A 16891-nucleotide genomic window follows, 5' to 3' on the forward strand; every position below is an offset into this window, starting at 1 on the left:
TTAAAAATAAACTTATTACTGATTAATCAGTATACAAGCGAGTATAAAGCGCACTTTAGATTCCGTTCTTTATGTGGAGTGTCTTTGGGTTAAGTTTTTACTTGTAAAATCCATCAGTGACAGAAAATGACAGCTGCTCAAAAAGTGGCCTAAATGATTGTTGAGATACAAACACCTTTCAGCTTCGGCTTCGCTTGGCGCTAAGGAGTTCAGCCATAGGATTTCAATGAATGCTATCACAATGAAGCAACTTTGACCTCAAGTTTCGTTTGCCAATCGTAAGGAAAAGAACGTAATGTGACTCAAAACGGAAGCTCTAGTTCAAATTTGCAGCTGTACCAAATAGTCAACAAACAAAATACATTTGCTTTTGGAGGAATTCCCATTGGTTATTATAGGCTGTGTAAGCTACTTCCGTGATAAACTTAATTTTTTCGATTTTAAAATTCACAATTTTTACTGTACGAAAAATCAAAACAAATTTTGGAGAAAAAATAACAGCTACTAGTGATAGAAGTGCCATTTTAGAAATGTCATTCAAAGCAACCTCGAAGAAGGCCCATCAAAACACAGACGAAGCTGAAGCCATGAAACCGAAAGACACTCCATATGTCTTTCATGAAACCTACTCTTATTGAAAACACTTAAGCATACAAATTAATGTTGAATTAATTCAATGAAATAAACTATGAAGGCCTTCCTTATAAACAGTAAATAATAGAACGTTTGAACCGACTTAAATTAAATATTTGATTCTGCAAAAAGTTATGCTAGGTACAAAATTAATGTTTGTTATAAATATACAGAACATAATTTCTGCATTATAGAAAATTTAGAAGTCAAGATTATATTGAATGCCAACATTTTCATCTTTATTATGGCATCTTCTTATGCATCATTGCTGCAACAACGTCAAAAGTGTAACAAAAGCTTTGTATATCTTCTTTATTTTTAAGTTTTGTAACTATGTTTAAGACTATTCACATGAAAGCGACCAACGACCGACGTACGAATGAAGAAATGAGATTTTAAACAATTAATAAACCAACTCTCTGTGTATATTGTAAATAAAAAGGTAAAAATATAGCTTACATTAATCTTAAGGTAAAAATATCAGCTTTTTCAATGTCAAAATAAAAGCAATATAATAAAACAAATTGAATTTAAAAATAAATGATGAACAAAAAGAAGTCATGCGAGATAGTTTTCTGATTATATAAAGAATTATAAGTACCTTTCAAATATCATTTTAAGACTTTAGAAACAAACTATAAAACCTTATTATAGAAACCTTTATTTACCCGATTTTTTTATTCTGATTTATTTTATTACACATTCTTGAAGACTTCCTGCAGCACTGTACTTTTTAAAAGTTAGTATTTTATAGGAAGTAAGAAGTTACCACTGATGTATTCTCTCCCACTTTTGGTTTCGGTATATACATATCTGCTTTCCTCTACTTTTTGTTATGCATATATATATGCGTACATACGTTTTTTGTAAACAAATTTCAAAAGTCGACATTTTTCTGAAGAAGTTTTGCTTTATTGAACTCGAAATTTGAGTTAGCTTTAAATAAAATGTTCGATTCACTTACCATTTTGATTCTGAAAGGAGTCCGAATTTTCACAGTGAAATAAAGGCGGAAAGACTTGACTCTCTATAGATTAGGTTGCGTCTATGATTGCTCCAAAAGATTTACACATATTTCTCCTTTATTTGACACTCATTTAACAGTATTTACACCGGTATAATAATTTGACAAAAATTCCTTGTCCTTATGCTCATTTTATTTAATACGGTACATGATAGTTTATAACTTAAAAATATGATTTCCATACAAAGAACTACACACAAATAAAACAAAATTAAGTATTTTGTGTAGATGTTCCTTCCTCGTTCATGGGAACATCATCACCAGGGGAATATAGCCCAAGCGCCGACCGTTCTGGTTGAGTTGGTATAACTCGATCATTGGTATCGTCATCATCATCGTCATGACTATCGGAGTCATCACTTTCATCATTTGCTATATTTTATTTTTTTCAAATAAATTTAAAGGAATTCAAAAAATTGCATAAGATTGTAAAATTAATGAATATTTGTTGCTTACCGTCCTCATCGTCTGTCTCTGGTCCAGGCAAAGATTGTACCTTACCCAAAGGGTGAATATCAGCAGCAGCATTTGAGATAGAATTTATCTGCAAAAATTTGAAGTTGTTTTGGGAATAAGTTACAGAACAAAATATATAAACACACAGTGCATATATGTAAATCCAAAAGAATAGCTCACCCATTTATGTTGATCCCTTTCGTATTGAAGAATTTCAGCTTCTTCGTTAACGGGAGCATCCAGTTCAAACCAAATGTGATTTGCAATTGGTGGTCGCAAAGAGGGAAAAAATGGAAACATTGATTTTGGAAACTTTGTCCTTCTTAAAGAAATAACTTTATTTATAATATTATTTGTTTTTGTTTTTCTTATTTTCGGTATAAACACACAAATTTACAACAAATAAATAAAAATTTTAACAAATTGTTTAGAAGTTCTGTCAAAATTCGGCTAACGGCTTGACATTTGGTCATCAGTGTATATTAAATGTCAAATAAACAGTATTGCCATTTCCAGCATTTTAAGAAGGAACATTTGGCCAGTTTATATTTCTAAGATCTAAGAGATTGCAATTTTCTCAGAAATATAAGCAAAATATCTCACTTTTGCTTTCAGGAATCTAAAAACAGAATTTGTATGATTCGATTTCTAAAGGATGAAGAGAAATGCAAATCTTAAATGATTGCTATGTCAGAAAGATTAGCGAATTAGTTTTAGTTTCATTGCGTCTGTCAATACCACAAAAAAAAACAAATTCTCAGGAAACTGGTAAATTCCACTTTTCTCAAGAAAATCACGCTTTTAATTTGTCTTATTTTGAATATTGATAAATAAACAAACAAAAAGTATTTAACATTTATGGGAAATTATGTTTTTCTTTAAAGCGGACATTTATGACGTTACATGAATACCCCTACTTTATCATTAAATTCACACAGTGGAATAACTATTTTGACCTTTCCATATTTTATATATTTTTTTAATTTGACTTGCTTGGCAAACAACTCACAGAGGTCAGAGTTGCAATTTTAAGTTGCTGGAAACTTAGTTTCCTATTAGGAGCTTTACCATATACGCGAAGTCTGCAGATCTTTGCAAAATAAAAATGACGCTTAAAAGAAATTATGCAAACCTCACAATTTGAATTAAAACGCTGATTTTATTTACTCCTTTTTCACTCGTGGTGTGATGTTTAGTATGTAAAAATGTCATGTGTCCATTTTTGCCAATACTCTTGGAAGGAAATGGTTGTAAGCCTGGATTTTTTTAGCAGATGTTGCATCTAAACTTATTATAAGAAATAAATGAATCCTTTTTGATAACAATTAAAAACGCATCGACATGACAGAAAGGATATGGACTGGAAGTAGAAAAAATCGTATTGATCTTATCTGTTCCTCAAAGCTACTAGACCTTCTGTAACTTAAGCGGATATAAAGTAAAACTTCTGGCACTTAATTTAAGTTTTGTGTGTTTATTTTGTGAAAATAGATTGCTGGCATTAAGTTGAAGTGAACAGATTAATTTTTATATCTCGCGTCAGGTTGTTGTGCATAGAGAATCTTTACTATTGATCACTTTCGATGAAGCCACATTACATTCCTTGTGTTGGAAAAAATCGGGATCGAATGAAGTACGTAAATGTAATCCATCTTATCCATTCCAAATTTCTGGAGGGTAGTTTTTTGCTGTCGCTGAAATAAAAATAACTTAAATATTCTTTTGTTTAAGGGTCTTTGTCTTAAATTACTTGGACATGTATTCACCGATGGGGAATTTGAGAGAGTTCACCTCAAATGGAATTTTAGGGTGTTTTCGGCAGGATGGGTACTGGTCGGGAATTGTCCAACCTTTTGTGAAAAGGATGAGATGTGTCAAAACCGCTCCAGTAGTTGTTTTCTCTACCTGAGCACTTATATACAAAATAAACGCATGCAATTAATGTAATTTATGTTAAAAAAATAAGTTATTTCTTTCATAAATGTCTTACTTTTTACTTATCTTAAAATAAAACTTACCTAGCACGTGCACAGCTACAATAGAAAATAAAATAAAAGACATCCAAGCGAGAGATGTCAAATGAAAAGTAAAGGGAGGCAGATATATGTACCTATAAAAACCTGAAAGTGGGAGAGAATACACCAGTGGCAATTCTTTTTACTTCCTATATATTTATCCTAATATTTTAGGACAACCAAAAAAGAAAAAAATATATGATAGAAGATATGTGTATAAAATTCTTTACATTGTAAAAACGCTTTACAATTTTAAAAATATAAGAAAAATATTGAAAATGACTTTATGGCCCTCACAATTAAAACGCAATTTAAATGACATTTAAAAAAAAATGGCGTAAAAAAACGCACAGAACAAAAACAAAATTTAAAAAGCAAAGCAGATGTGTAAGGCTTGTGTTACACTTGCAACACTTTGTAGTCGAAGATAAATATTGAGGCAAAGAAATCTGAGATGGCGTTAAAAGAATAATTATAATTTAAAACAAAACTATATAACATAGTTGGAAAGTTATAATAACACCTAATCAGCAAAATTAGGTATTTTATTCTGACTCACAAACAAAACAATACTTTTTAAAATGATTAGGATGTCCTGCATTCGAATTTAGCCTTTAAATGTTTCTTTCACATCAGGATTTTAAAATATACCCCTTTAAAAGTACTTAAAACAAATACAAAAAACGGTGTTTTAAGGCTAAGGTAAAACTCAAAATATCTTTTCACAATAGATTGTAAAATGATTATACAAAGTACAAATCTTTCTTTTTTAGATACAATTTAAATCATTTAAGAATCTTACATAAGGGGTATTCACGATTCGATACCAATGGTCTTGTATCGTTGCAAAATGTAAAAGTGTAACATTTTCTTGAAGTAAAACAACAAAATATACAGACTACACTTTTGCACTTATGCAATACCCTAGAACTATTACAACAGAAAAATACAACGGTGTAAAATTTGTCTGGTGTAGTTGACAGTGTGGCAATATTTTAATTTTTTTTTGTTTGCCATGACAAATGTCAGTTTCAAACTAATTTTGATATACTGGCTGCGTTCAATCTCAGACAAATAGGGTATCCGGATACCTTTTTGCTAGTGTTATGCGTGTAAAATGACAGCTCATCAAAAACAACTGAGATGCCAAAAAAGAAATCCAAAGGTATCCAAAAATTTGTGGGGTATGTAGGTATCTGACAAAACAGCTGATTCAACACATGGTTGAATTTCAAGAAAAAGGTAGAAAATGTTAGTTGAAGTTGTATTTGAGGATGTTCTGTACAAAATAGACGATGAAGAAGCTATTTGCATTCGAAATTTAGAAGGTAATTATGATCTATTTTTTGAAACTTCAAAATTGACTTATTTTGTTCTCGTTTTGAAGATGACCAATTTGCTAGGTCTTACTAACTCCAGTCTAGTGTCCAGCATTCTGAAGTTGAAGAACCTCGTCCTTTTCCAGAGGTAGAACAAAATACAGGTAAATATATATTAATCTTGTGGAAATATGTAAATAAATCTAACTTCTTTGTTTTTATGTATTCTGAAGTGTATAAAAGCAGACAGAAGCGGACAGCTTCTGTGGAGCTGTGAAGCTACAAGCAAATAAGGTCGATGCAAGGAAAGGCAAGTTATTCTCTCAGATTATTCAAACCCCCAAAGAAGAACTACTCTATTCCCTTTTTTAATGTTGGGAACATAAATCCATTCTGTTCTTCTTGAAGGAGTGCAGAAAGAGAAAGGACCAGCTCCGAGACCCAAAAACCCAGCGAAGAACCATTTTTCAAAAAATTGCAAAAGTTCTTTAAGAACACTGGTCAATTTTTGATGAGAGGCAATTAGAATAAAATTAAGAAATATGAAAAAGCGCTACAACATTATCATAGACAATAACAAGAAAACGTCTATTGGTCGAGGGCGAATAAATTGGCCATACTTTAAGATGATGGCTGAAATTTATCTCAACGAGGCACAAGTCCGACGAATCAGTTCAGTTACAACAATTTTGACTATGAAGCTCAAATGTTTCTTTGCTTTTTTTGAACAGCTAAAAGTTGTTTTTATTTTTTGACAGCTATTTTAATATAGCTAACCTAATCGTTCAACAAGGTATTTAAAAATTTACCTATCCAAGATACCCTATTCAACACTAGATTGAACGCAGCCATTTACTCTGGTTTTGCTATAGACAGGGCTGGACAGCAACATGGGAGATATATAAACAAAAATATGGATAGAGCGTGTAGGTTTTCTTATTGCTCACTGTATCTGTGTAAGATTTAAGTGCCTCCTTACAGGTGATGACATATTTTATAGGAAGGGAAAGGAGCATAGTGTAAAAATTAAAGAATAATGATTCTATGTGGATTCGAATCGTTGTAGCGCAGGCAGTTTTTTTTTAAGTTAATCTTGTAAGGGCTAATATCTATCTAGTCCGGTACAGAATGCAGATTGCTTCAATTGTTTTTTCCCTTTGTAGGTTACTTAATAGAAGTGACGTATTTTGTGACAAGACAAGACCGGAATGTGACTGACTTAGTTGACAGGCTTGAATAACATGGAATTTTAATAAGTAGCTGTCGAACCCAAAGTTAGGATAATGGATCGAATATAAAAGAAAAGAAGCGGGTGTTCAGAAACGCATTGGAACCCTGGAACCAAGAGCATGTTACTTTTTCGATACAATTCAATGTTTGTTCCGTAACGAGGAAGGATATTTATAAAAAAAATCAAAATCTTACTTCGAAACCCCTTTCTGAGACTAGATGGAAGAGCAGGTTAGAATAATTGAGGACTTTACAAACACATTTAGAAGAAACACATAAAGCCCTTATAGAAATATTAAATCTAGAGGCAAAAAACATCGCAGAATCTTTAGGAAATAAAATGTTTGAATTGTATATTTATTTATTTAGAAAATAAAGGGTGATTTTTTTGAGGTTAGGATTTTCATGCATTAGTATTTGACAGATCACGCGGGATTTCAGACATGGTGTCAAAGAGAAAGATGCTCAGTATGCTTTGACATTTCATCATGAATAGACTTACTAACGACGAACGTCGAATTTTCAGTGAATGGGCCCTAGAAAAGTTGGCAGAAAATCCGCTTTTTTATCGACAAATTTTGTTCAGCGATGAGGCTCATTTCTGGTTGAATGGCTACGTAAATAAGCAAAATTGCCGCATTTGGAGTGAAGAGCAACCAGAAGCCGTTCAAGAACTGCCCATGCATCCCGAAAAATGCACTGTTTGGTGTGGTTTGTACGCTGGTGGAATCATTGGACCGTATTTTTTCAAAGATGCTGTTGGACGCAACGTTACGGTGAATGGCGATCGCTATCATTTAATGCTAACAAACTTTTTGTTGCCAAAAATGGAAGAACTGAACTTGGTTGACATGTGGTTTCAACAAGATGGCGCTACATGCCACACAGCTCGCGATTCTATGGCCATTTTGAGGGAAAACTTCGGAGAACAATTCATCTCAAGGAATGGACCGGTAAGTTGGCCACCAAGATCATGCGATTTGACGCCTTTAGACTATTTTTTGTGGGGCTACGTCAAGTCTAAAGTCTACACAAATAAGCCAGCAACTATTCCAGCTTTGGAAGACAACATTTCCGAAGAAATTCGGGCTATTCCGGCCGAAATGCTCGAAAAAGTTACCCAAAATTGGACTTTCCGAATGGACCACCTAAGACGCAGCCGCGGTCAACATTTAAATGAAATTATCTTTAAAAAGTAAATGTCATGGACCAATCTAACGTTTCAAATAAAGAATCGATGAGATTTTGCAAATTTTATGCGTTTTTTTTTTTTTAAAGTTCTAAAGCTCTGTAGTACCCGTAGCATGATGGTTAGTGCGTTGGACTGTCATGCAAGGGGTCTGGGTTCAATCCCTGCCTGTGCCACCTTAATTTAAAAAAAATAATTTTCGCGGGTACTGCCTCTTGCGAAAAATTGACAAATCCTTCAAGAGTAATTCTTGTCATGAAAAAGTGCTTTCTCAAAACTAGCCGTTCGGATTCGGCCCAAAATTGTAGGTCCCTTCCATTCCTGACAACAGTACTCGCACACAGGAATGGTTGAGAGTTGTAAGTCACTAGGCCCTGGTTCACAACGGACTGTTGCGCCACCCCATTTGATTTGAAAGCTCTTTAAAAATCACCGTTTATATAAATAAGACTTGTAAATATTTGTAAAGTCCATCCGTAGGTATGTTCAATTAACCGAACGTATTGCTAGTTCCCTAGGGAAATACCAAATTTCCTGAAGCTTCATCATTGTGATCTCAACGGAAAAAAAGATTTTATGCTGATGAATGTCCTGAAACTATATAACAACCGAAACAAAGATTTAAAGTAGATTTTTTTTTTCAAATTACTTGTTCAAGCCATTCATCCAATTACAGAAAGGTTTAAACAGCTTGATACGTATAGTTTTCAAGTTTTCAAGTTTTCATTTTTAAGTAACATAAGCGAATGTTTAAAAAATAAAAATGTACGTGCTTCATGCCTTAATTTTCAGAATGTTTTAACATTAGGTAGTTTTAAAGATTTAGATGGAGAAGAATTGTTTCAAGAGTTAACCGTAATATCCCCGCTTGTTACACAACAAACCTCAAGTTAAGATGTGTTAAATTTTATTTTTAGTTCAAACCTGAATTTGGTAATTGCTCTCCAAATCCTTAATACAATCCCAGCCCCGGTATTTCAGGAGAAAGTAGTTTTTTTTAAATTTAAAATTATTAAAAATTATTTTAAGACAACCATGACTGAAGAGGGATTGGCAGGCTTATCTATAATGTCCATTGAAAAGAAATTATTAAATTCTTTAGACTTTTGATGATCTCATTTCTTAAATTGGAAATGTAACGCCAGAAAATTAAGTTTCCAAGTTTAAACATTTCCCATCTGCTCATTTCTTCGCTGCGTTTTAGCTTATGGTTTAGGGTTACTTGGGATACCTCAATAAAAAAACGAACTGAAAGTCTACCTCCTGGGTAATGTGGGAAAGGCTTATGCTTGTCTATCAGTTTATGTGTGAAAATATAAAATAGGGGAGCTTTATACCAATCTTGCACAGGGCGCAAGTTTGGCTGGGGCCTCCACTGGCTATAGACTAGGAAAGGTGTGTTCACGAAAATAAAAATTCGCAATATGCACTTTTTGATTGCACCGGATCGTGAATATATAAAGTTTTTGAAAACTCTCATTTGTTATGAGTCTATATGAAGTTTTGAGTAAGCCTTGAATTTGATACTTTCATAGTTTTGAAAAATACGTTTTGGATTTAATTGTTAGTGCTGGTTTCGAATCTAAACTTTATATTTAAAAATACCCGTTTTCAAAATTAATTTTATATATTTAAATATATATCAAAAACTTGATTTAATAGAATTGCTTAGACAACAGTTTCGTTAAAAGAACAAAGCATACTTTCAAACTGTCGTACCTTTTTGTGTTGGGAACTGCTTTAGAGTTCAGGTTGGTGAAATCTAACAACTTATGAAGATTTTTCGAATGTTATATAAAATATTATAAGTATTTCAACTGAATATTAAGGAAAAGATTATAGATTTGCATTTTATTGAGAAAAAAGCTTCTTCATAAATTTAGACAGCCTCAAGAAGCCTGATATACGTGTTTTTTTCGAATTTAAAAAACTTAGATCTTAAAAACCTGACGCAATACATAATAATAGTAATAATATTGACATTTGGTCTAAATTAAGGCCATCAAAACCTATTGGAAAAATGAAATCTTATCGTTTTGCGGACCAGTATTATAATTATTATTTTTACTAAACATAATTTTATTTCTTCTACAACTCAAATAACTAACAAACGTTAACTTGAAGCCCTTTGCTTACAACATATAAAAGGAACATAGACACATTTTTTCTCATGTCAGTTTATTTCTTTTTTCATTTTTAAATAATTTTTACAAAAATAATAAAAAACAAATTAAAAAATAATTTAACACCTTTGTTGTTATTGTTTACATTAAAATATAGTACATCTTAAATCGAAGTTGTGTTTGCTTTCGCTTTTAAACATAAATCATAAAGCAAATAATATAAATATTGTATGCATTCATTTGTAATTGTAATTTATTATTTTGATCTATGAACATTAAATGTAATATATATATATTTATTTATTTTATTTATAAATTAAATTTTATATTTTTTTATGAGCTTATATGAATTTTTATTTTTTGTTTTAACATTGGTAAGCCCCACATAATTCCAAATTGCATTCAAAATCCTTTTATATTTATTACTTTATTTTTCGGTTCATATATATTTTCTTATCTGGAACAGACTCTTAATTTAATTTTTTGTTTTAGTTTTTTTTCAATAATTTATTTTGTTTTTTTTCTTAAAATCTAGTCTAATAATTTTTTCATTCCTTATAATTTGATGGCGGGATGGATGGGAAGGGGACAACTTTTAGTTTTCTTTTTTTAATCATTTTTAATTAAATTGAAATTCAGAATTATTTATTTAGATTCACCTAACATTTAGTAACACGGATTTGTAGATATAATTCTGATAAAAAAGTGTATTTTGGCAACAATTTTGGAATAGTATTATAATCTGAAGACTTTTTTATTTTTTTGGCATACATCCATATTTTATTTTTTGTTGTTGTTATAGTTTTTATTGTTGTTGTGATATTTCAAAAATAAAAGGAATGTAGGGTTCTTACAAAATGCGAAAAGTCTCAGTTTTTTTGCTATAATATAGAAGTCCTAGGTGACTCTACTCAGTTTATATGTTCTGCTAACACGGACGGTGTTCTTTGTTCATTATTCACATACAATATAGCTACAGTTTTTATATTTTTTTTAATAATAATAATAAAAATAAATTAATAAATAAATAACTAATAATCAATACCTCCTAATATCTTAAAAATCCACTACAGTACAAACAGAAACAGGACATAAATGTCCTTAAAGTTTAGCTCAACAAAATAAAATATTTCGCACCATGAGCGTATGTTTATATTTTTCTTTGTAATGTTTGACTAGGCCTTAAATGTGTTTTGTAATAGTTTTTTTATTTTTTGAATAAATATTATTTAATAAATGCTTTCATTGTTTATTCAAACATTTCTTTTTCTTTTCTTTTATTTTTGTTTTTGTTTGTTTTTTGTTTTCACTTAGAACCGCATGACTAGAATTAAAAGCAAGATAATACAATATTTTTTACTTTTAAGTATTTTGTTTTTTTTTTTTACCATAATATATAAAACAAATATTATAATAATAAAAATGGTCACATTTGGGTTACTAACAGTCAAGAAAAAATTATCAATATACGTTAAAACTTTTCATAGAAAATACTACACAATTTGTATAAAAAATTAGTTAACTATCGGTTGGTTGTTTTTACTTTTACTTTTTCTTTTTTTATTTTGGTTTTATTGGTTTTATTGTAAATTTGTTGGTTTCTTGTTATTGGTTTCGAACTACAAACAAATAAAGAAAAATAATTTTGTATTTTTTGTATGAATGGAATGAACTTAAAGAAGTAACGTACAATGTTGACGGCAACTTCTTTTTTCTCTTATCAAAAAAGGTATTGAAATAGGTAGGTTGATTTGGTTTCTATTAACGTTTACCGAGTTCCATTAATCTACTTTGAATGAATTATGATCAAAAATGACACTTAGATATTTTACACTTCAATGTTTAATCTAAAAAAAATCATACATTCATATCAAATGCATTTATCTATCACGACATGCGATACAAATAATTCGCTACAATTTGCTACTGATCAAAATTTGGGGGGTCATGATTGTAAATATTGGGTGAATCCTGTTTGTTTGTATTTTTTAGTTTAAGTAAGCGATCATCAAATAGTTAAAAAACGTATGTTTCGTTATAAAGTCAGTTTATTTTGTTTGTGTATTTCGTTAGTCGGTGAGTAAACCATAATAAAATAAATTAGGTGGCGCATTAGTCCGTTGAGAACTAGGGCCTAGTGACTTGCAACTCTCAACTATTCCTGTGTGCGAGTAATGTTGCCAGGGATGGAATGGACCTACAGTTTTGTGTCAAATCCGAACGGCTAATTTGAGCAAGCATTTTTCATGACAAGAATTGCTCTTCAAGGATTTGTCAAGAGGCAGTACCCGTAGAAAAGCTTTAGATGGCACAGACAGGAATTGAATCCAAGAACTCTGGCATGACAGTCCTACGCACTAACCATCACGGGTACTACTGGCATGTAAAAAATAGTTCTAATAAAATGGATGGATTGAAGGTTTCCGATCCTAACTTAGTTGTTTTCGGGTTATGAATATCATAACATAAAGACATATTTTGAATTAAAGTGTTACGGAATGAAATGAATAAATGACTTCGCATGAAATGCAGGTAAATGAACCTGCTCAGATATTATCATATTTGAAAAGTATTTATTTCATTTAAAATTGATATTAATGTATCTAAATACAATTCAAATGCATATGAATAAAACCGAGGGGGCTAACGAGAAGGAAGCTTTTTGTATTCAAATAAGAACACTTAATAAATAAATTACACAGCTTATTTACTCGTATCACTCCGAATACATTCTTATCGGATTGTGTAATTAAATAGGAATTTAATGAAAAAAGATAAGACTAAAAAAAATAATAACGAACCATTTTGAGTTGAAATTTATTAAAATTCTAAACAAAAATATATTTCGTACCTTAATTTGGTCTTCGGAGCATTTTCTTTGCACTTTTGTTTGACTATTTTTACCAAGTGGTGTTTGCGGAGATTTGTTCTTTTCTTTCTATTTTCTATCGAATTTTTTTTTAAAAAGTTAACCATTTGTTTCAAATAGGAACTTTCGAAGGAAACTCCATAAAATGATACAATGTGAAAAGTGAGACCGAAATGTAAATGTTTAATATTGAGAATTATTCAGGCCTACCACGAAATCCATAGTAATCGGAAACTTTTGCGATTTTCGAAAAAGCGTTTCACAAAATCTGTTTGTAATTCAAATTTGTATGTGATTTTTCACTACGAACGTGTTTGCTAATAGCTTTTTTCGATTACGATGGAATTCCTGATAAGGCTGGTTAAATATTTCAAATGTTTTGCTTTCAAGTTCTCGCAATCATAAACAATCACACATCTGTACAACTTAACAACTTTAAATGAATACAATAATTATTTTAAGCAAATAATTTATTGGAGTCTAATAATTGCAAAAGTTTGACAGTCTCAATCTCAATGTAAATTAAGTGAACATAATCTTTCAATTGCAGTCATAACATACTCCATTCATAAAAGAATGAATTCTTTTGAAAATTTGACTCTCCTTCGATTTGTATCATAAAATTTCATGAATTATTTAAGTTAATTTTTAATTTGTAATTTAACTCCCTTAAACAGTGATACTCGCGCTTCTAAGAATGTCCATCAGTTAACCCTTGACCTAAGCCGTGAAATACAGTGATTTGTTCTTCAGCCGTACTGGGATTTGGAATGTCTTACCACAAACCGTTTTTGCTATGTTGAAGAATTCAAAATATCATTTTAAACTCCATGTGCACTACTATATATTTCATGTCATGAGAGACATTGGGCAGGTTCAGTCGACATAAGGCACTTGAAAGTTAGGCAAGTTTCTAGTATCTGATTGGCCAGCTGCCAAAAAATTACCTTCCAATCAAGGCAACTTATATGGAAAGTAGACTGGAAAGTTAAGCCTCAACTATAATAGACTTAACCGAGCTTAATCCAGCTTAAGGGAACAAACCAATAACGAAGCCTTATATGCCACTTTTTTTTCGTTAAATTTCGCTAACTTGCTCGAACTTAAGCAAATGTCAAATTTGAAACCCATTTCGTTTGACATTTGCTTAAGTTACTTGAATTCATTATGGTTACTTTTTGTTTTGACAATAAATTCTCATAACTTTTCGTTCTGTTTTGACACTAGCTTACTTTCGGTTAAGTCTATTATAGTAGGGCTTTAAATCAAGAAAAATCTTCCTTACTATCAAGTCAAGTCTACTTCTATCAAAATGACAGTTGATAATGTTTTTTTATTCAACTGAAAGCTGAACTTTATTACTCTATGATTTATTTATTTTCTGCACAACTTTTTTTCTGTAAAAGGATTCCTTGTCAATTTGGAAAAGAAATAACTTATATTTGTTTACAATACAAAATACAAATCTTGATGGACTTGTAGCTTGCCTGAGGAGTGTTTTGAAGACAATCATTTTGTTGGTACTTTTTGTACTATGAACTTAAAGTAGAGGTTTGCGAAGTAAAGTTCTGAATTTGAAATTAATGACACTTGCCTTGGTCAAAATTTACGTTCAAAAAATGAAGTTGACTGCAAAAAAAGTCCCTTATGTTGGCCGAACCTACCTATTGATGAATATTGTACAAGATTATTTGTAAAGACTATTATAAACGATCTGTATATGCTAAGCTTTACACTGTTAAGCTCCTCCTTTTTACAAGTTTGTACGAAAAACATCGTTTGATGTATGACGTGTTTCTAAAATGTGTTTCAAGGCAAAATCAGTCTAAAATTTGTGATATTTTTGTTATACGAGTTATTCATCAACAATGAAAGAGCTTATTGGGCACATAGCCAAATAGTCTGCATGCCGATTGGCACATGGTTCATTTTCACTTTTATAAGAACGTACATCTTTTGACAAGAGGCACTGTCTGACATTTAGGAATCAAGTAAAACAAAAGTGTATGTCAATCTGTAGCTATTTTTGATATGTGTCAATCTATGTCTTGTCAATATGTTGGTCTTTCGTCAAAGTATGATAGGTTCATTATTTTTCATTTCCAAAACGATATGTTAAGATTTTTTCTAGCCATATTATAAATTTTGAAAGCCTGAAGAAGAAGAAAATATTAGATACGTTTTTTATTCAGTCAGAATTTTTAAAAAGATTTTGAACAATTAACGTGTCTTGCAGATTTATACGGATCGGATGGAATCATAAAATTTAAACAAAAATTATAAGGGCTCATAAAAAATGTTGTTTAGCAGCGTTATGGATTCAAAACTTCGATTTTGATTAACATGTTATATTGAAGGGGTCTCACTTTGTCAACTTAAAAATTTGGGCAGGTTCAGGTGACATACGGGACTTGAAAGAATTATCTGATTAGCCAGCTGCCAAAAAAATGCCTTCCAATTAAGGCAACTTTATTGGAAAGTTGTCTGGAAAGTAAGTCAAGAAAAATCTCGCCAACTATCAAGTCAAGTCAACTTATGTCAAAATGACAACTGATCATGTTTTTTCATTCAAGTGGAAGCTGAGCTTTACTACTCTATAATTTATTTGTTTTCTGTAAAAGGGTTCCTTGTCAATTTAAAAAATAAATAAGATATATTTCTTTATAGTACAAAAGACAAATCGTAATGGACTTGTAGCTTGTCTGAGGAGTGTTTTGTAGACAATAATGTGTTCGGTAGTTCTTGTACTATGAACTTAAAGAAGAGGTTTGTGAAGTTATGTTCTGAATTTGACATTCATGTCACTTGGAAAACTAACTAGTTGCCTTGGTCAAAATTTACGTTCAAAGTTGAAAGAAGTTGACTGCGAATGAAGTCCCTTATGTTGCCTGAACCTGCCCATTGTCATTGGTGCATGACCATCATATACATTAGTTTTTTTAGGTAAAACTTCGGAGAATCTGGATGTTGGTGATACATTAACATTTATCAAAGTCAGCTTCACGAACATTTGATTCATGGAAATTAAAATTCTTCTTCTACTTAAAGGTTCATAAATATTGCTCCACGCTTTGCATTATAACCTCACATTCGTTTTGTTCAGAAGGTCACCGCAGGATTACACCTTTTATATGAATCTATTCCATCTGGCTTTTGAAAAGTTTGAAATTCTAAGACTCTACCTATACGAAACTGTCTATGATTTTTGCTGTCTTTATATAGAAATCCCTGATGAGATGGGTAAAAAATGTCAAAAATGGAAAGTAGGATAGGTTATCTTACAGTTACCTCCCTCTAATATGGAATTTCAACTTATGCTCATCATGTATACATTTATATAAATATTTAAAATCAACAAAATTATTCATACTTTAAAAATGTAGTGTGGACTCAACCCTGTTATTTTATTTCCTTGTTTTGTATTTTTTTGGTTTCTTTTTGTTTATTATTTACCCTATTATCTTACTTAAAATTAGGCCATTTTTTGTTTGCTTACTTTAAAACTACACACACCCTTACCCCCAAAAAATTGTGTATTGTTTTGTTTTCTTAAATAAATTACAAAAAGAAAAATACAAGAATTATGTTAGGTACCTACGTACATTATACAATTACGGTAAAATTATGTCTTTAATCGTCTACAGATGTACGCTTAAAGTTTTGAAAAAAAAAGAACTTATATCAGGGTTAAGGGATGAATGAAATGGATAACTGTTGAATTTTTGGTATTTTTTTTTTACAATTTGAACTAATAATCTAGATATCACGATAACTCCTGGGAAAATTGTGTCTCCAGGGTGGGCCTCCTTGCTGCATTTCTAGGCTGACTACGCATTGGGGGACCCGGGCTTCCATAACCAGCCGCATAGAGTTGCGGGCAAGAGTCTTTTATTAATTCCTGTGTTTCGCGCAGCTGTCGTTGCACCTGAGGTGCTAGACGTTGAACACTAATCGCAGGTGGAAATCGGTATTCAGGGGGTGCTTGAGGTACCTTTTGCACATAATAAAAATCAGATTTTAATGAATAAAAAGT

At 31.3% G+C, this 16891-nt stretch overlaps 2 protein-coding genes across 2 annotated transcripts in view; both read right to left on the reverse strand.

Moving 5' to 3' along the window:
* Positions 1-1768: 1768 nt before the first annotated feature.
* Positions 1769-2571, reverse strand: LOC129945016 (anaphase-promoting complex subunit 15B). Its single transcript, XM_056054679.1, has 3 exons — positions 2294-2571; positions 2114-2201; positions 1769-2029 (listed from the first exon to the last, which is right to left on the reverse strand). The coding sequence occupies exons 1-3, from the start codon at positions 2411-2413 to the stop codon at positions 1869-1871; spliced, it is 369 nt and encodes a 122-aa protein (XP_055910654.1). The 5' UTR covers positions 2414-2571; the 3' UTR covers positions 1769-1868.
* A 7924-nt stretch (positions 2572-10495) lies between these two features.
* LOC129945007 (uncharacterized) overlaps positions 10496-16891 on the reverse strand; it is a 69229-nt gene continuing 62833 nt past the window's right edge. The window contains exon 6 of the mRNA XM_056054667.1: positions 10496-16849. Within this exon, the coding sequence (XP_055910642.1) occupies positions 16622-16849 (228 nt within the window). The 3' untranslated portion in view covers positions 10496-16621. The remainder of the gene's footprint in view (positions 16850-16891) is intronic.

Source organism: Eupeodes corollae, chromosome 2 (assembly GCF_945859685.1).
Source record: "Eupeodes corollae chromosome 2, idEupCoro1.1, whole genome shotgun sequence".
Classification (NCBI taxonomy): Eukaryota; Metazoa; Arthropoda; class Insecta; order Diptera; family Syrphidae; genus Eupeodes; species Eupeodes corollae.